Below are 20,378 nucleotides of genomic sequence, written 5' to 3' on the forward strand. Positions count from 1 at the left end.
TTAGGCCTGCCTTTGTCTACTATCTGAATACATGAGGCCTAACCGCATTCTTGCCCTCGTGGCTTGAGCCTCCGAGCCAAGTAGAGTCCAAGGAAGCTTGGGACACGAAGTCCCGAGGAAGCCTCTCACTCTCTGCTCTACGTTTCACACACATGACGTCTTCCATGCGGAAGGCCACGCTTCAAAGCCCCACCTCATCATCCATCGACGTAACAGACAAAGAACTTTCTACTGACACAGCCAAAGAACCAAAGCAACGCAAGGAAATGCAACGACATGCAACGTACCTCTCCAGACTTTGCTGAAAGTACTGGTGTATTATTTAAATACTTCGGGTAATCCCATTGCAAATCGAGTTAGACTCAAAGAAGTATCGAATGGTTTCCAAGGCATTGTCTGTAGACTCCATAAAGTTCATTTTCTCTGTACAGATCATTTCATTCACCTGTTACACTACTCACCAATCTGTTTCATGTTTGTATGTGTTAGATCAGTTTTATGTTTAGATTACCAATAAAGTCTTGTTTATATTCAAAGATAATTTGACTGTGGTATATTTTGATAAATAATCTCGTCACTTGATTTTTCAAAGATCCGGCCCTGAAGCTATTCTGAAAATATGAGTGATATTATTTTCAGTAAGCCATGAGAATAATATTACTCCAATAACTGAATTAATCATAATTCCCTTATTAAAGCTAATTCCTTACAATAGAAATTGTGAGCGGATACAACGAGACGTTGTATTACTATTTTAATGGTGGAGAATTTTATTCAGACAATTAATCTAAATATTTGTCATTTATCCTTCTTATAATGGTTGTTGAACGTGGCTAATTCCATTATAAATTTCACTACATAATGATGGAGGTACCCGACACTTTAATCCATACTGTGTACATCTGCATTAACCGAAATTCCTACAGGGTGAATGAACATACCACTCACCCTCCACAATAAAGTTTTTACCATACAGGCTGCCGTTCTCTCTTCCAAAGCCCTTACCTATGCAGTCGTGCTGGGATTGGATTTTATATTTTTCAGTGGCTTACAGATCAATGTGACAGACAGGAAAATTTTAAGTCTTCTCCTAACAAGGATCATCCTTTCAAGACAGGCAATGCCAGTGTACCTGTCATCAGTCCCCAACACCTGAAAAAAAAGATGGCAACCAAAAGTCCCAACAGTGTCTCCCTACTAAGATCCATTCCTCCCCCTAAACCCACTTTGATGTCTCAACCACCAATCTGCATGGAAACACTAATTGACACTGCTGTAAATGATGGCCACTTATCGCCCGATGGAAAACATCAGCTACGCCAAATCCTGGAGACAAACCCTCAGGTCTGTACTCTCCGTCCAGAGCGTAATGATGTTCTCCAACACCACATCTATACCACCCACCAAGTGCTCATCAAACAACGGCCATACCGCATGACCCCTGCCAAACAAGCTGTAGTAAGAGAGCAGCTTGAGGACATGTCGAATGATGGCATTGTGGAACCATCACACTCTGGGTGGGCTTCACCTGTCGTCTTGGTCCCAAAAAAAGCTGGAAGCCTCATATTTTGTTTGGACTACCGAAAGGTTAATGCCATTACTTAGAGTGATGCTTACCCTCTCCCGAACATCATGGAGATCCTTGAGTCACTTTCTGGAGCAGCCATCTTTTCTACCATTGACCTTAACAGCGGCTACTGGCAGGTGACCATGGACCAAGAGAGTAAGCCAAAGACCGCCTTCATCACTCCATCAGGGCTATACCAGTTTAACGTCATGCCCTTTGGTTTAAAAAACTGCCCCTGCGACATTTCAAAGGCTAATGGAGAGCATTCTAGGAGAGTTGCGTGTAAGCATATGCTTTGTCTACATTGATGATATAATCATCTACTCCCCATCCATAGCCCAGCACTTCCTCGTCCTCCAGACTGTTCTTCACAAGTTGCAAACAGCCGGTCTAACCATCAACCTGAAAAAGAGCAAGTTTTGCCTTCAGGAGACTGCATTTCTGGGGCATGATGTTAAACTCAAAGGCATCTCTGCAGACCCAAGTAAAGTTGAGGCCATCTGTTCGTACCCTGTGCCAAGAAACATCAAAGAGGTCCAGCACTTCCTCAAATTAGCCGGGTGGTACCACCGGTTTGTACCAAATTTCTCTAGGATTGCTGAACCCATTAATGCACTGAAAAAAAGGGATGTTCATTTCACTGGTCTCCACAATGTCAGCAAGCTTTTGAGCATTTGAAATCATGCTTCACCTCTCCTCCCATCCTTGGCCATCCCAACCTTCAACTTACCTTCACCGTGTATACGGATGCCAGCGGCACTGGTCTGGGTGCCGTACTGACACAGTGGAAGGACCAGGGCCTGAAGCATGTGATTGCCTATGCCAGCAGGACATTAAACAGAGCAGAAACCAATTACTCAGCTACCGAAAAAGAGTGTTTAGCTGTAATTTGGGCTCTGGAAAAATGGCAGCATTACCTAGAGCACAAATTTTTCCACTGTCATCACAGACCATTCAGCACTGCAGTGGGTAATGAATTCCACAAAAACCACCAGTCGCCTTATCAGATGGGCCCTACGACTTCAAAGGTTTCATCTGTTGAATGTAAACACTGAGTGACGCTGACTCACTTCACGCCACCTAACTGGCTCATACTACACACAAAAATGGTCTTTTGCCTCCACCTGCTGGCTAAAATATGTAATGTCACAAAATTAAATCTAAAGAGACACATATGCACTTCTCTTACACTTTAGTTTAGAACAGCACGAACACAAGCAGAGTGATACAAACAGTGAAGCGTTGGAGTGCTGATGGTGTGAGACCATCAGTACTCATAGAACGTCTCTTGTCCAATCAGATTCGAGGACCGAAACTAACTGTTATATATATATATATATATATATATATATATACACACACACGCTGGTGGCCAAAAGTTTGGAATAATGTACAGATTTTGCTCTTATGGAAAGAAATTGGAACTTTTATTCACCAAAGTAGCATTCAACTGATCAGAATGTATAGTCAGGACATTAATAAAGTAAACGATTACTATTATAATTTGAAAAAAAAATTCTGAACTTCTTAAACTACTTCAAAGAGTTCTCATCAAAAAATCCTCCACGTGCAGCAATGACAGCTTTGCAGATCTTTGGCATTCTAGCTGTCAGTTTGTCCAGATACTCAGGTGACATTTCACCCCACACTTCCTGTTGCACTTGTCATAGATGTGGCTGTCTTGTCTGGCACTTCTCACGCACCTTACAGTCTAGTTGATCCCACAAAAGCTCAATGGGGTTAAGATCCATGTAGCAGAAGTTCGTATTTGGGTCAAAAGTAGGAAGCGGGAAACGGCGATTCCAACTCAGGAATGTCAATTTTATTAACAGAAAATAAACACGTTCGCTTAAAGTGCAACGGTGAACACACAGACACAGCTTCTCAGCCATGCTCTCTCTCTCTCTTTCGGTGGACTTGGACGTCTTTTATCTCCCCCGACTCTCACTGTGAACATGGAAATGGTAATTAGTCATAATTCATCTCAGGTGGATGTCCTTACCACTCTCCCTCTCCCCAGACGGGCGCTTGACCACACCCTCACCTCCACAATCCATAACACTGTTTTCCAATTATCTGTTGTCCAATGTCTGTGTTTCTTTGCCCACTCTAATCTTTTCTTTTTGTTTTTCTGTTTCAAAAGTGGCTTTTTCTTTGCAATTCTTCCCATAATTGTCTTCTCTTTACTGTTGTACAGGAAACTGGTGTTGAGCGGGTAGAATTCAATGAAGCTGTCAGCTGAGGACATGTGAGGTGTCTATTTCTCAAACCAGAGACTCTGATGTATTTATCCTCTTGTTTAGTTGTACATCTGGCCTACCACATCTCTTTCTGTCCTTGTTAGAACCAGTTGTCCTTTGTCTTTGAAGACTGTAGTCTACACCTTTGTATGAAATCTTCAGTTTTTTTGGCAATTTCAAGCATTGTATAGCCTTCATTCCTCAAAACAATGATTGACTGACGAGTTTCTAGAGAAAGCTGTTTCTTTTTTGCCATTTTTGACCTAATATTGACCTTAAGACATGCCAGTCTATTGCATACTGTGGCAACTCAAAAACAAACACAAAGACAATGATAAGTTTCATTTAACGAACAAAATAGCATTCAGCAGTGTTTGATATAATGGCAAGTGATTTTCTAGTACCAAATTAGCAATTTAGCATGATTACTCAAGGATAAGGTGTTGGAGTGATGGCTGCTGGAAATGGGGCCTGTCTAGATTTGATCAAAAATGACTTTTTTCAAATAGTGAGGGTGCTGTTTTTTTTGTTTGTTTTTTTTTTACATCAGTAATGTCCTGAATATACATTGTGATCAGTTGAATGCCACTTTGGTGAATTAAAGTACCAATTTCCTTCCGAAACAGCAAAATCTGTACATTATTCCAAACCTTTGGCCACCAGTGTATATATATATATAATTTCTTATATAATTTATATTTATATATATTATATATTTAATTTATGAAATATACAGTGTAAAACCTCTGCTAAAATACATTTTTAAAATGCATTAACAAAAGCAGTTACAGTGCAGGAAGTACAAGAACCAAACAGCTAACCATTATACTGACCAAATGTTTCAGAAAACTCATCCTGACAAACACCTAACAGCTTCTTTCTTCATTGTTGCTCGGGATCAACAGCACATGGGGATTCCTTTCCTAAGCCGCTCTGTTTCAGTGAAATTAATATGAAAAATTATAACCTTCAAGAAGCATATCAAACTAAAGAAGACTTTACTTCAAAGAAAAAGTTTCCTAAAAAGAATGTTTAAATCATTGATTTACTCATCCATGTTTTCCCAAACATACAAGTTGTCATTCTTTATTACACAAAGAAGAAACACATGGTTTGAATACATTCATTAAAGAAATAGTTCACCCAAAAATGACAATTCTGTAATTATTTACTCGCCCTCATGTTGTTCCAACCCTAAATGCTCTTATTTTTCCAGTGGAACACAAAAGGAGAATCTTTGAAAAATGTGTATGCAGCTTGTATCCATACAGCACCAGTTAAAACATGACGCAAAGCTCCAAAAAGGACACACACACACACACACACACACACACACACACAAGCCTCCATAGAAGCATCATAACATAGTTCATACAGCTTGCATACGTGCACTATATTCGAAGCCACCTGAAGCCATACAATATCTTTGTTTGAGGCACAGGCAGTAATTTCTTCACTGATAATCACATTCTGGTTCAAGAATGACACACAGATATTGCAAATAGTTTCAGAAGACTCAGAATATTACATATAATCATATGGACTACTTTTATGATACTTTCATGGTGCTTTTGGAGCTTGACAGCTGTAGTCACTATGAACAATCGTTGTATGGAAAAGCATAAATACTTTTAAAAAATGATCCTTTTATGCTCCATGAAAAATGACAGCATGCAGGCTTGGTACGACTGGGGTAAATACTATAATTTTTTTTTAATTTTGGGGTGAACTATTCCTTTAATGTGTTAAAAACCATTAGTTCCCTTTTAGACATTCAAGCTTTACATAATACCTGTTCAGATTTCATCCACTGGAGCAGGTCATGAGGAGTCACTCCTGCTTTATTGGGAATCTCCATTATTTCTGGACAGTGTTTTTGTAATGGCACCACCAGGTCATCATAAGCTGCGTTTGAAAAGGTCGACAGCAGAAAACAGATGAAACACTTTCAGGAAAGAAACAGTTGATATTACACAGCAAATCAAACCTCTCTGATCATATTTAACAGCTCACTTGGCGGCCAGGTGTAATGGTGTTTCTCCATTTGGGTCTGTTTGGAGTGGATCTGCTCCAGCTGAACCTTTTCCCCTGGGTGAAATTCAGCTCCAGATCCTTGTGTTTACAGACTGCCCTTCTCCACATACTGCAGAACTCTCCTCTGCTTTCTGTTCACCATCTAGACTCTTGAGATGACTTGCACATGTTAAAATCTAGCTAATCGGGACAGAATGATTACCATTAATCATGCTATATTAATATCCTATTTGATCCTGAGAGGTAGTTTCAAAGGGGTTTAAACCCGGACATAAACAAAGTTACACAAGCTAAATGTAGTACCTCTGCTAAATTCCTCCCGAAGTCCGGAGCCGCCGAACAGCTGCGAGGTGATTTGACACGCATGTTTGCAGGTGGACCAGCAGGTGTCACTGTTTCCCAAAAAAAATATTTTATTCTTCCAACAAGTAACATGGTTTGTTGTCAGACGTTTAATAGCCGTTAAGTAACAGATAAACACCATGCTTCATGGAGAGACTAAATAACGCCATACTACACACACACACAAATTAATTTTAAGTTTAAAAGCAGATTCATATTCACAATAAAAATATGGAGGTAAATTTGTAGCAAAACTCGAGAGCTTGCACGTAAGCTGAAATTTACACTCACAGCAACAATGTGAAAACTTGTCAAATAAAAATTTGAAGTTGAATGTTGCAGTCTGCACTCACAGACAATAATTCAAAGCTTGTGTTTTCAGTTCACAATTGCAGACAAGTAGTCACAAATGTGTAAAATGACATTTACATAAATACAACTACAGACACAAACTTGTATTACACATTAACTTTTGTACTTTAATTCATTTTTGCAGTACTACCACAAATCAGCACTTACCATCTCTAAAATCTGCCATTGCAACTTTAAATCTTCACGCCTTGACTTTTGCAACTACATTTGCGAAAAACCTGTAGCAAAACTCACTTGTGCACTTGTAAATCCTGATGCCAGAGCCTGATGCGGTGGAGGGGTCAATAAAGTTATTTTATTTGTTGATGCCTAGCCAATGAAATGGGATGTTTTTGTACGCGATGATGTCAAGCCACAGCACCAGTCCACGCCTTTTTGTTAAGGCAAAGCAGACCTGCATCCGTATATCCATACTTCCCTACTATATAGTATGCCAAAAACAGTATGCCGGTGGAGTAGTATGTCCGAATCCATAGTATTCATAAGACAGTAAGCGAGAAATGCCCGGATGACCTACGACTTCCAGCGGGAATCCGAAGTGTGGATCTGTTGAACAATTTCTTATTCCACAACGCATCGGGAGCTGAGGATGCATCATGTTCAAACACTGGATTTAAAACAAATGGCGAATAACAGCGGGGTGGAAGGCTGTTTTCAACAGTAAGTGCTATATATACAAAGAATGTTGCTCATTGTGCTTAAATGGTTCTTGTTTAACCGAACTTGAGTGGATTATTTTCACGGTTGTTGTTGTCACATATATTGACAATATACTGTCATATATTCTGGTCAAGGGACCATGCGTACTTTCCCAGATGTTAGTATGTCCGAATTCAATTCATACTGCCTCTCACATACCTAAAGAGCATACAGTTTTACTGGCCCAGAAGTGCATTTCTTATCAAATACAGTACATACTGTGACAGTACGTGGATTCAGACGTAGGGCAGATCAGGACACCTGTGTTATGGATCAACTGGGTATTGTGTTACCTGGGGATGTGCACGTGCAAGTGAATAATTTAACTTGCCTTTTCAGAACATTTGTTCAAAGTGAATTTCCAAGTAGACAAGAAAATACATTTTATACATTATAAAATAATGTTGGTAACATTATTAACCCGCTTTGTTTCATTGATGTCTGTTCTAATGAATTTGACAGTTTAAGAACGATTTTAATGGCTTCACAGGGTAACATGGTTACCTATGCTAACCTGGGACATTGGTTTGAATGGGAACTGGCGATTACACTTGTCAGAGCAGTAAATCGCAAGTGGAATTATTTTATTTGCAAAATCAAAGCATCATAGGCTGATATGTGTCAATAACATACTTTCAACAGCTTTTATTTCTTTATAATGTATAATGACTTGATTAACCTGAAAATCAACAAAGTGATGACCCTGTTAGAGCTGGGACACTGGTCCAGTGACTAGGCTTACTGGCAGTACATACAGCAACCCGGGTTCAAATCCATGTCCGATAGAATGCTTTTGTAGCTTTGAAGTACTTTTAAAAGAATGATTTCATGACCACAGACGTCAGGGCGACAGGTCTGTAGTCATTAAGTCCTGTGATTTTTGGTTTCTTTGGGACAGGAATAATGATTGAGCGTTTGAAGTAGCATGGGACTTCACACTGCTCCAGTGATCTATTGAAGATCTGTTTGAAGATGGGGGCCAGCTGGTTAGCACAGGATCAAAGACACGCTGGTGAGACGCCATCTGGGCCTGAAGCTTTCCTCGTCATTTGTTTCCGAAAGACACGGCTCACATCATCTTCACAGATCTTAAGTGCAGGTTGAGTAGCAGGAGGGGGGAGGAGGGGGGTTGCAGGAGGTGTTGGTGTTTGTGTGAAGTGAAGGTCAGAGTGGGTGTGGGGTGTGAGACTGGGCCATTCAAATGTGCAGTAGAACACATTCAGGTCGTTGGCCAGTTGTTGGTCCACCACAGGGTTGGGGGTAGGAGTCCTGTAATTTGTGAGTTGTTTCATGCCACTCAACACTGATGCAGGATCATTAGCTGAAAACTTGTTTTTCAGCTTCTCAGAGTATCTTCTTTTAGCCACTCTAATTTCCTTGTTCAGTGTGTTCCTGGCCTGATTGTACAATACTTTATCCCCACCCCTGTAAGCATCCTCTTTGGCCTGACGAAGCTGCCTGAGCTCTGCTGTAAACCACGGTTTGTCGTTGTTGAACTTTAAATAAAATGAAAACAATTTTGTTAAGCACACATACACAGAAAAACAATTTATAAAATTGTTTTAAATCAATCAATCAAAATTGTAACTGAATCTGACAGCCAGCAATTACAGTATAATATGTTGAATTTTCTGAGAATGCTTGAATTACTGAAAAAAAAAAAAAAAAATGAACTACGTTTTCCATTCATAGTTAAGAGGCTTTTTAAAATTGTCAAACCAATTTAAGATTTAAAATTAAGAAAAATAGGGGCCTAGGTAGCTCAGCGAGTATTGACACTGACTACCACTCCTGGAGTCGCAAGTTCAAATCCAGGGCGTGCTGAGTGACTCTGGCCAGGTCTCCTAAGCAACCAAATTGGCCCAGTTGCTAAGGAGGGTGGAGTCACAAGGGGTAACCTCCTAATGGTCGCTATAATGTGTGGTTTTCGCTCTCGGTGGGGTGCGTGGTGAGTTGTGCATGAATGCTGTGGAGAATGGCGTGAAGCCTCCACACACACTACATCTCTGCAGTAACACACTCAACAAGCCATGTGATAAGATGCACAGACTGACAGTCTCATACGCAGAGGCAACTGAGATTCATCCTCCACCACCTGGAGTCACTACACCACCACGAGGACTTAGAGGAAGCACTGGGAATTGGGCATTCCAAAAAGGGGAGATTTTTGATTTTGCCAAACAAACAGAATTATTATGTTTCTGAAGAAATTTCTCTATTATTCTTATTTATTGTCACCCATTGGTCAATTTGGCATTTGTACTTGCTCTCCACAAAAAAAAAAAAAAAAAATGCAATGTTCTGAAAGATAATCTTTTGGCAGGTTCATGGGTAGTTATAAACATACGACACTGTCATGCACATAACCTTTGAAAACCCAGGTTGATATGCATAGTTAGTGGACATGCTACCACTAGACCAACTGAACCCATGAAAAGAGATCAAACATTTTATCAAGGTATTATTTTTCATAAATAATAAATGTAATTTAAGTGTACAGGCCAATTAGTGAGACATTTCAGCATATGATGCTTTAATTTTGCAAATAAAATAATTAAACTTGCAATTTACTGCTCTGACAAGTGTCCACATTCAAACCAACGTCCCATGGTAACATAGGTAAACATGTTACCCTGTGAAACCGTTAAAATCACTCTTAAACTGTGTAAAATTTATTAGAACAGACATCAATGAAACAAAGCAGGTTAATTATCTTACCAACATTTTTTATAATGTGCAAAACGTCTTTTCTTTGCTCCTTGGCAATTCACGTTGATCAAATATGCTGAAAAGTCAAGTGAAATTATTCACGTGCACGTGCACATCTCCAGGAAACACGATCCACACCGGTGGCCTTCATTGGCTAGGCATCAACCAATAAAACGACTTCACTGACCCCTTCCCTGCCGAACACTGGTCTTGCTCTCTCGCATCAGGATTTACAAGTGTACAAGTGAGTTTTGCTACAGGTTTTTGGCAAAAGAAGTTTCAAAAGTCAAGTTGTGAAGATTTAAAGTTGTAATGGCAGATTTTAGAGATTGTAAGAACAAATGTTAATGTGTACAAAAGTTAATGTGTAACACAAGTTTGTGTCTGTAGCAGGTGCAGAGTGGGACTAAAAAGTGGCCCTGGACTTTCTGGCCCAGAGCAGCCCACCAAACCCGGTCCGCAACACACCACACCATAACACATTGGCTAACTGATTTAAATTTATGGCTCAATTTCAAATTTTTGCATTGAAAAAAATACATTTCTATTGACAACTAGTCATGACAACAGGCCCCACAGTGCAAAAATTGTCATAACTTTAAAACATTTAAAACCACTGTAAATGTGAAGTGTGGATTTTTTTAGAGAAAGCACTAAAAATAAGCACTTTATAGCTCAGACAAATAACACGTCTGAACACTTTTTCCCAACATACAGATATAGGTTAAAATGTACATGAAAATACAAGGGAAAGTGTGTATTTTAGGTGCTGTGTCAAGTCAGCATTTCTTCAAAGTTTTTAAAGATCTTAATCACCCTTCAACTTTTTTCTAGAAGTGCAAATAAACTATTGCCTTAGTTAATATGAGGCTGTGGAAGTATAATAATAATATATTATATATGTACAGTATATATAGCTATAAAATATCATAAAATGATGTTTAAAATAGATATAGTCACACAGCAGGACATTGTTGACAATGCTTAAAATTGTATATCAATTACTCACATAAATATGTGTAAATGTTTATTAAAAAAATCTATGAAAACAAATTTGGCCAGAATATGTACATATATAAATATACTAATATAAATATGTCAAATTCAATTCAAATAAACATACCTCTTAAAGTGTAGAACTTTGCAGATATTTTGCAGATGAATTGCTCATATTTTCACTCTCTGTGAGTTTGTTGCATCTTTATATGTGCAGAGATTTAATTCCTCAAACACTCAAATAGCTATAAAGTAATATTTTTTCACTTATTTTCTGTGAGGATTTTTTCTTATATACTTGTGAGAACCCTCCATAGACATAATGATTTTTATACTGTACAAACTATAGATTCTATCCCCTAACCCTAAACCTAACCCTCACAGAAACCTTTTTGCATTTTTACATTTTCAAAAAAACATAATTTAATATGCCATTTCCCTTGTGGAGACCACCCAAAAGGTCCTCACTACCAGAAATGTCCTCACAGAACAGGTTGATTCTCAATACATGGTCCTCACAAGTATAGCAAAACCTGTACACTTGTTGCTCTTGGCTGTTTATGATCACAAGGTCTGCTCCTCTGTCTATACAGACCTGTCTGCTGTTATTCCAGCTCTTATACTTAGATGAAAAGTTATAAAAACTGAAGTTGTAGTAAAATCCATTTAAACTTGTCTGTGTGCTGATCTGTTACAGTAATGCAACCAGTACAGATATTAGCTTTATTTAATAGCATTCTAAAATACACATGCTGAAATATTACATTATAAACTGCAGGTCTTCAGCTGCGCAATTGTGCGGGGTGAACGAGCTCACAGATACTGATACATCATATATCAGTTTCTGTGAGGATATGTGCATTCCTACTAGGACTTATTTAAAGTTCAACAATGACAAACCGTGGTTTACAGCAGAGCTCAGGCAGCTTCGTCAGGCCAAAGAGGATGCTTACAGGGGTGGGGATAAAGTATTGTACAATCAGGCCAGGAACACACTAAACAAGGAAATCAGAGTGGCTAAAAGAAGATACTCTGAGAAGCTGAAAAACAGGTTTTCAGCTAATGACCCTGCATCAGTGTTGAGTGGCATGAAACAACTCACAAATTACAGGACTCCTACCCCCAACCCTGTGGTGGACCAAAAACTGGCCGACGACCTGAATGTGTTCTACTGCAGATTTGAAAGGCCCAATCTCACACCCCACACCCACTCTGACCTTCACTTCACACAAACACCAACACCTCCTGCAACCCCCCCTCCTCCCCCCTCCTGCTACTCAACCTGCACTTAAGATCTGTGAAGATGATGTGAGCCGCGTCTTTCGGAAACAATAGACGAGGAAAGCTTCAGGCCCAGATGGCGTCTCACCAGCATGTCTTCGATCCTGTGCTAACCTGCTGGCCTCCATCTTCAAACAGATCTTCAATAGATCACTGGAGCAGTGTGAAGTCCCATGCTACTTCAAACGCTCAATCATTATTCCTGTCCCAAAGAAACCAAAAATCACAGGACTTAATGACTACAGACTGTTGCCCTGACATCTGTGGTCATGAAGTCATTTGAGAGACTGGTGTTGGCCCACCTGAAGAACATCACTGGACCCTTTCTAGATCCCCTTCAATTTGCTTATCGAGCAAACAGGTCTGTGGATGATGCAGTCAACATGGGATTGCATCATATCCCGCAACATCTGGACAGACCAGGGACATATGCAAGGATCCTTTTTGTGGACTTCATGTTGGCTTTCAACACCATCATCCCAGCTATACTCCAGAATAAATTACACCAACTCTCTGTTCCCATGTCTATCTGTCAGTGGATTACCAGCTTTCTGACGGACAGGCAGCAGCTTGTGAGACAGGGGAAATTCACTTCCAGCACCTGTACAATCAGCACTGGTGCCCCCCAGGGATGTGTGCTCTCCCCACTACTCTTCTCCCTCTAACCTGCCACAGGCGCTGCTGATACAGTTCTACTCAGCGGTCATTGAGTCTGTCCTCTGCACTTCAATAACTGTCTGGTTTGGTTCAGCTACGAAATCAGACATCAGAAGACTGCAAAGGACAATTCGGACTGCTGAGAGGATAATTGGTTGCCCCTTGCCCCCCGTTTCAAGAACTATAAACTTCCAGAGTGAGGAAAAAGGCTGGAAAAATCACTCTGGACCCCACTCACCCTGCCCACTATACCTTTTTGAACTGTTGCCTGCTGGCCGATGCTTCAGAGCTCTGAGCACCAGAACCGTCAGGCACAGGAACAGTTTTTTCCCTCAGGCTATCCATCTCATGAACAGTTAAATTGCCCCACTGAGCAATAACTATGTGCAGTACACAGTTTAGTCTTTTTTTATATTTATCCAACACATCCAACCTCTTCTGCCATTTCATTTCTTTAAAAAAAAAAAAAAAAAAAACATTTGCACTGTACATAACAGATTTGTATTTGCACTGTACATAACAGATAACAGATTTGTATTAGATTGCACTACGTATGTGTATGTGTGTACGTATGTATGTGTGTGTATGTATGTATGTGTATAACAAATCTTTTTTTTTTTTTATTATCTATGTCTTGCTGCTGTTTTTGTATTGTTTTTGTATTGTTGTACACTGGAAGCTCCTGTCACCAAGACAAATTCCTTGTATGTGTAAGCACACTTGGCAATAAAGCTGATTCTGATTCTGATAATGCACCACAGATTCTCAATTGGAGACAGGTCAGGACTGCAATGTTCTACATGGTTATAAAAAATGGAACCAAAAGAGAACGTTCCGAGAATGTTAGGAATTGGTTCCATAAATAAATAAACAAACGGGAACAACAAGCTTAGTGGATTAAAACGTTAGTTTGTATTAGGCTACAATGTTTTGGAGCTCATTACTGAGATTTTTTTATATATACTTTTATTAAAAATGTGTTGTTATTATTTATTGTTTTAACTAATTTTATATAATAAGGAATAAAATACATTTGTAAGTCGAAAACAATACCAGAATCGTTCGCACCCTCAAATGTAACCATAAAACACGGAAGCTACATGCCACAACTCTGAATGGAACTCTTAATTAAACACACCTGAACCAACTAATGAGAGTGTTTTGGTTTAATTAAAAATTGCAGGCAGGTGTGTTTTGACACGGCTGAAAATAAAACTCTGCAGGAAGGTCGTTCCGGTGTATACAGCAGATGTGACTGTTGTTTAACCAATTAATACATTACAGGTAATGCAGAGTTAATCAAGAGAAACAGATGTAATGTTTTTATGTCTGCTAAAAAGAATCACAAAATGAGATGTTGAATTAAAAACAAGCTTGTTCTTGTGTTCACTAATTAAAATGCATTCTGTTTATGAACAGGTCCAAGCAAATAATTTTCATTGTGGAACAATGGGGGCTTATCAGTGCATCCTACTACTCTTCAGCTGCCAGTTCCTTTACATTTTGGGTAGACTTGGGCATTTTTATTTTCTATCTATCTATCCATCCATCCATCCACCCATCTATCTGATTCCCATTCTTTCATAAAACTTGGCTATTTTGAATGTGCATATTTGTTTTATTTCTAGCTCTGAATTGTGCGGTGATGAGTGGAATCCTGAAGCAGATAGATGCTGGTTTGGGCTCAGTGGTTGGAGTGAATGATCAGAATGAAGTCTTTGTTTTGTTTGATAATGTCTTTACAAAGATAAATATACCTCTCAAACACTTCAGTATTGGCCCTGCTGGTCAGCTGGGGGTGAGTGTGACAAACAACATCTTCAAGTTTCAGAGTGGCCGCTTTGTGCAGCTTCCAGGTAAAGTGAGTTTACTCCCATTTACATCAGTTTATAGTTCTTATTTGTATGCGGTGTAGTCAGTTTAATTTTTTTTTTTATAGGTCTTCTAAAACAGGTGGATGCTGGAGGTGATCAGTTAATTGCAGGTGTAAATATGAATGATGACATATACTGCTTAAATATGGATGCTAACAACAGTGGCCCATCCAGCACAATTCCTTGGGTACAACTTCCTGGAAAGCTGAAGTATTACAGCTGTGGCCCGTACAGCTGTTGGGGGGTGAACAGCAACGACAACATCTTCATCATGAAGGTAATGTTTCAATCTGAAGTTAAACCACTTGACTAAAGTACTGGTAGGTCAGTATTTGATGGGGCTGGTAAATTTACAGCAGGTTGTAACTTTACAACAGTAAAGTAGGCTTCATGCATCTATGCTGCAGTTGCTATAATGGTAAAGTTGCAACAGTTGCTTTTGCTATGAGTGACTGCATCTTTTTGTCTTGTACATAGGGTGTGTCTAGTAATAACTGTGGAGGCTCTGGCTCCTTTGAGAATGTTCCTGGACTTCTGTCTATGATTGAAGTAGCAACTGATGGCAGTGTTTATGGTGTCAACTATCAAGGGGTCTTATTCCAAAGGTGAGCTGGATAGTCGGAGAGCAAGTTTTTAGAATTTGTCTCGTACTGTCTACAAGAAACCACAATCATTCTTTTCTACTGCAGAGTTGGTGTCTCTCGATCCAATCCCACTGGCTCTGACTGGACATCATCTGTTGTCTGTCCCAATAGCCACAAGCATGTGTCGTTTGACCTGGGAGTGCTGTGGGTCATTTGTGGTGACGGCTCCATCCGAAGATGTACTTAGTCTTGTTCATTACTGCATCAAGGAGGAACTTGATAATGGAACTGAAATTAAGCTTGATTTATCTGGTTTTATTCCTCGTTTGCAGTGAAATGAATAAAGCTTTGAGACTTCACCTAAGTTTTTCTTTTGTGCAGTAGTTAAGTTACAAGAAGTCACCATTTGTGAAAGATGTAACGCACTGCTTTCGACCACTTTTCTGAAAAGAAAACACTGGGGTATTCATGTTGCACATTGAGCAGCAAACTGTATAGGGTTTTTTTTTTTTTTTTTAAGTTGCTAGAAAATGACATCGGTGGTCTGTCAAAGTTGCAATAAATTTAGCTGAAGCATTATACAACTTGAAATCTGTCATTATACACTTGATAGGGTTTTATGCATTTCATTGCTTTGTGAACTGTTCTAGCGCGGTGCACATTTTGTATCCCACTTATCTGACACTCCCAATTCAGGTCCTGGAGTCTCTACTAAGGAGCTGATGAGTTGAATCAGGTGTTTGTTTGGGGGGGATATCCAAAATGTGTAGTGGGGCACAAATAATGACTTAAATTCATCCAAATAATACAATATAATCAAAAGACTGATCATCCAACGAGCACAGGTATAATGAAGCGATATTTTTAAACCGTATCCAAAATTACAAGCCCTGTGAAGAGAAGCCCAGACCTTGCCATTATTCACGGCCCAGAGCTGAAGAAGGCTCAAGTTGAGGCACACAGTGTTTCTCCCCTATTCCCCAATTCTGTTCATCGGAAACAGGACATTGTTCAAAATGTTGCTTCTGTGTGTATTACTCAAAGATTGTTCTCACAAGAGAAAAAAGCACCCACTGTACAAACACAGGACACTCAAACATTGTCAGAAAAAGAGCCATTTTCTCTTCAAGTTTCATATTCCCCACACATTATGCTGAACCGCTTCCCTATGGTGAGCGGTGTTCTATCACCTATAGTGAGCGAATCAATAAGCCCACTGTTCCCCACAAGTGCATGTCAGACTGGGTGTTAAAAATGGTTGAGCACAGTTATATGATTGAGTTTGAACGCTGGCCACCTCGCTTCACCTGCGTTTGCAAAACATTCACAGGATGTGGCGGTGGTGCGTGCAGAGATTCATAGTCTCCACGACAGAGACTGTCCCAGACACAGCAGGGTTTACAGCCATTACTTTCTCCGTTCAATGAAAGTCAGTGGGCTTTGGCCCATTCTAGATCTGAGATGCTTGAATCGCGTGCTCACGAAGTACCCATTCAAAATGTTAACTCAGAAACAGATCTTATCACACATCTGTCCTCAGGACTGGTTTGCGTCTGAAGGTACTTTCATGTACCAATTGCACCGCATCACAGGCAGTTGTTGAGATTTGCGTTCGAGGGAACTGCATATCAATTCAAAGTCCTTCCTTTCGGTCTGTCACTGGCTCTCCGCACATTCACAAAATGTATCGATGCGGTGCTCGCCCCATTGAAAATGAACGGTAAGCGTATTTTGAATTACCTCGATGATTGGTTATTACTAGCCCAATCAGAGGCACTACTGTGCAAACACAGAGACTTGCTGCTTTGCCATTTGAAAAATCTGGGTCTGAATGTCAACTGGGCAAAAAGCACACTTTTACCCAGCCAGCAAATCTCCTTTTTAGGAGTTCATCTCGACTACATGAGCATGTGCGCACACCTCATGAATGAGCGCGTACAGACCATTCTTCAGTGTCTGTCTCAGTTCAAACTGGGGAAAACATTGCAACTGCACAGGCGTGGCACATCAACTGCCTAGAACTACTGGTTGTCTTTCTATCTTTCATTCCGACTTTGTGAATCACCACGTTCTGATTCGTTTGGACAACACAACAGTAGTGGTGTACATAAATCACCAGGTCGGACTCCGATCGCCACAATTAATGAGGGCATGGACGCGCTGGCTCACAAATGGCTGGTGAAACGCAAATAAATGTTTCCCTTGGTGCGTCTCCTTCATTCTGTCATTAGCAAAGTCCGCGTGGACATGGAAACAGTTCTGTTAATTGCAGCGAAATGGCCCAATCAGTCCTGGTTTCCTGGAGATTATAGAAATACTAGATGGCACTCCATGGGAAATGCATTTGAGGAGAAACCTCTCTCAAGCACAAGGCACGATTTGGCAACCCCAGCCAGAGCTGTAGAACCTACACATGTGGCCTCTGAACAGAGCACATCGGACGAGCCAGAATTGGCTCAGTCGGTGATGAACACCATTTTACAGGCTAGAGCACCATACACGAGACAGCTCTATGCACTTAAATGGCACGTGCTTACAAATTGGTGATCTTCACGTGGTAAAGACACAGTGAATTGCTCCATAGCTGAGATTTTGACATTCCTTCAAGAGCGGCTGGTCGCTGGTCTTACCCCATCAATGCTCAAGGTTTATGTAGTGACTATCTCAGCATACCATGCCTTGGAGGCTGGCTCGTCGATAGGCAAACATAATCTAGTCATAAAGTTTCTTTACCCCCTCGCCCTGCTATGGTGCCGATTTAGGACCTAAATTTGGTGCTGAATGCACTCACAAACTCCCTGTTCGAGCCATTGGAATCTGCTGAGCTGTGGGTGCTTTCCTTTAAGACCGCACTCCTATTGGCTTTGTCCTTATTTAAACGGGTGGGCGACATGCAGGCACTGTCGACTGACAACTCATGCCTGGAGTTTGGTCAAGATCTGTCAAATGCCACCATTAAACCTGGAAAAGGCTACGTGCCTAAGGTTTTATCAACGCCCTAAAGGGCTCAGGTGGTTCGTTTGCAAGTCTTCTTTCCCCCACCATTTAATTCAGATGAAAAGCAATCTATGCATATGTTATGCCCGGTGAGGGCATTACATATATACACTGGGGGCCAAAAGTTTGGAATAATGTACAGATTTTGCTCTTATGGAAAGAAATTGGTACTTTTATTCACCAAAGTGGCATTCAGCTGATCACAATGTATAGTCAGGATATTAATAGCGTGAAAAATTACTATTACAATTTGATTTTTTTTTTCAGAACTTCTTAAACTACTTCAAAGAGTTCTCATCAAAAAATCCTCCACGTGCAGCAATGACAGCTTTGCAGATCCTTGGCATTCTAGTTGTCAGTTTGTCCAGATACTCAGTTTGTACATTTCACCCCACACTTCCTGTATACTTGCCATAGATGTGGCTGTATTGTCGGGCACTTCTCACACACCTTACAGTCTAGCTGATCCCACAAAAGCTCAATGGGGTTAAGATCCATAACACTCATTTCCAATTATCTGTTGTCCAATGTCTGTTTCTTTGCCCACTCTCTTATTACGGGTGGGCTACCGACTTTAGTCAACACAGCCACCTAATTATATGCAGTTGAACTGCCCCTTTAAAAGTCATAAGAACTCCCAAAAGAAATAAAACCTACTTTTCCAACCATGTTGTGAGAGGGTTAATAAACCATACTGTGTATATCTATATGGTTCATATAGATCTCAGACTACATTCATTTCCATTTGGTGTCCGCCATGTGGGACTATTCATATACATTTCAATATGACTTATAAGTCTTCGGCCAGTGACTCCTTATGAATATCTCTATTTAGTGTTATAACTCTGGGAGTGTAATGTCATGTAGTGCAGGATGATGGGATATAGTTCCCATAATGCTTACAGTAATGTCGAGTGAACTGAATCGAAAGGGAATGTCTCCAGTTACGCATATAACCTCGGTTCCCTGAGATGAAGGGAATGAGACATTGCAGAAGCCAGATGCACTACTACTTCAGAGTAACTCACTTTTGTCCCTCAGTCAGAAAATTCTGAAGAAATGTTGATTGAGCGTCCACTTATATAGGCCGAATTCACGCCTGAAGGGACGGGGCTCAGACACCATTGCCAATCAGAGGACTGGCATGATTGTTTAATGGTTTCAACAAGAATGCCACTGAAGCGAGGTGGCCGGCATGCGAACTGAATCGTATAGCTGTGTTTGATGTTTTTAACACTCAATCGGACACACACGTGCAGCGGGACAGCGGGCTTATTGATAGAACACCGCTCACCACAGGGAAGCGGTTGAGCATAAAGTGTGGGGTGTAAGAGACGTGAAGAGAAAATAACACTCATAATGAAAGTCCCATGTACTTCATTTTTGTGAAACTCCTTACATTTATTCGTGGATCTCATTCAGTTTATTTGTGAACCAACTTTCTATTTGTGAATCTCTTTCCATTTGTATGTTAATATGAAACAATTCCATCTCCATATAACAGGGACCTGCTAACTAGCTAATTCCTGACCCTGACTGTTACAGGTAACCATACAAAGCAATTGTATATGGAGCCACAACAGGGTGTGGAAAATCAAGTGATGATAACAGTCTTTCATAGATACGGTGCATGGATAAGATAACATAGCTCTCGTGACTTATATTTCAGATGTTGATGAGATGTTTTTCTTATCACAGTTTCAGCCAAAAGAAGAAAAAAAGATGTAATCTAATTAATCTCAACAAGTTCAGTCGAGGACAGATTATTCTTATGCAAAATGTTAAATTCTGATAAATAAGCTTTTTTTTTTCAGTATCATCCACTCACAGAAAATCAAGAGTGCTTTTCTGCAGTTTTCTGTAAAAATAAAAAATAAAAATTGGGGGGGATTTTTCCCCTTTTTTCTCCCATTTTGGAATGCCCAATTCCCAGCGTGCTTTTTAAGTTCTCGTGGTTGCATAGTGATTCGCCTCAGTCCAGGTGGCGGAGGACGAATCCCAGTTGCCTCTGCATCTGAGATCGTCA

General features: G+C 40.2%; 2 protein-coding genes and 1 pseudogene across 2 annotated transcripts in view; 2 read left to right on the forward strand and 1 right to left on the reverse strand.

Moving 5' to 3' along the window:
* The window catches only part of LOC127432784 (14-3-3 protein gamma-like), a 678,408-nt gene extending 674,276 nt beyond the window's left edge, over positions 1 to 4,132 (forward strand). The window contains exon 4 of the transcript XR_007895788.1: positions 3,970 to 4,132. The gene's annotated coding sequence lies outside the window, so the exon portion shown is untranslated. The remainder of the gene's footprint in view (positions 1 to 3,969) is intronic.
* Positions 2,248 to 5,983, reverse strand: LOC127432318 (NF-kappa-B inhibitor-like protein 1; annotated as a pseudogene).
* An 8,357-nt stretch (positions 5,984 to 14,340) lies between these two features.
* On the forward strand, positions 14,341 to 15,602 carry LOC127432796 (fish-egg lectin-like). Its single transcript, XM_051684222.1, has 5 exons — positions 14,341 to 14,404; positions 14,526 to 14,753; positions 14,837 to 15,048; positions 15,249 to 15,376; positions 15,461 to 15,602. The coding sequence occupies exons 1-5, from the start codon at positions 14,347 to 14,349 to the stop codon at positions 15,600 to 15,602; spliced, it is 768 nt and encodes a 255-aa protein (XP_051540182.1). The 5' UTR covers positions 14,341 to 14,346.
* The last annotated feature ends 4,776 nt before the right edge of the window (positions 15,603 to 20,378 follow it).

This window comes from Myxocyprinus asiaticus, chromosome 42 (assembly GCF_019703515.2).
Source record: "Myxocyprinus asiaticus isolate MX2 ecotype Aquarium Trade chromosome 42, UBuf_Myxa_2, whole genome shotgun sequence".
Classification (NCBI taxonomy): domain Eukaryota; kingdom Metazoa; phylum Chordata; class Actinopteri; order Cypriniformes; family Catostomidae; genus Myxocyprinus; species Myxocyprinus asiaticus.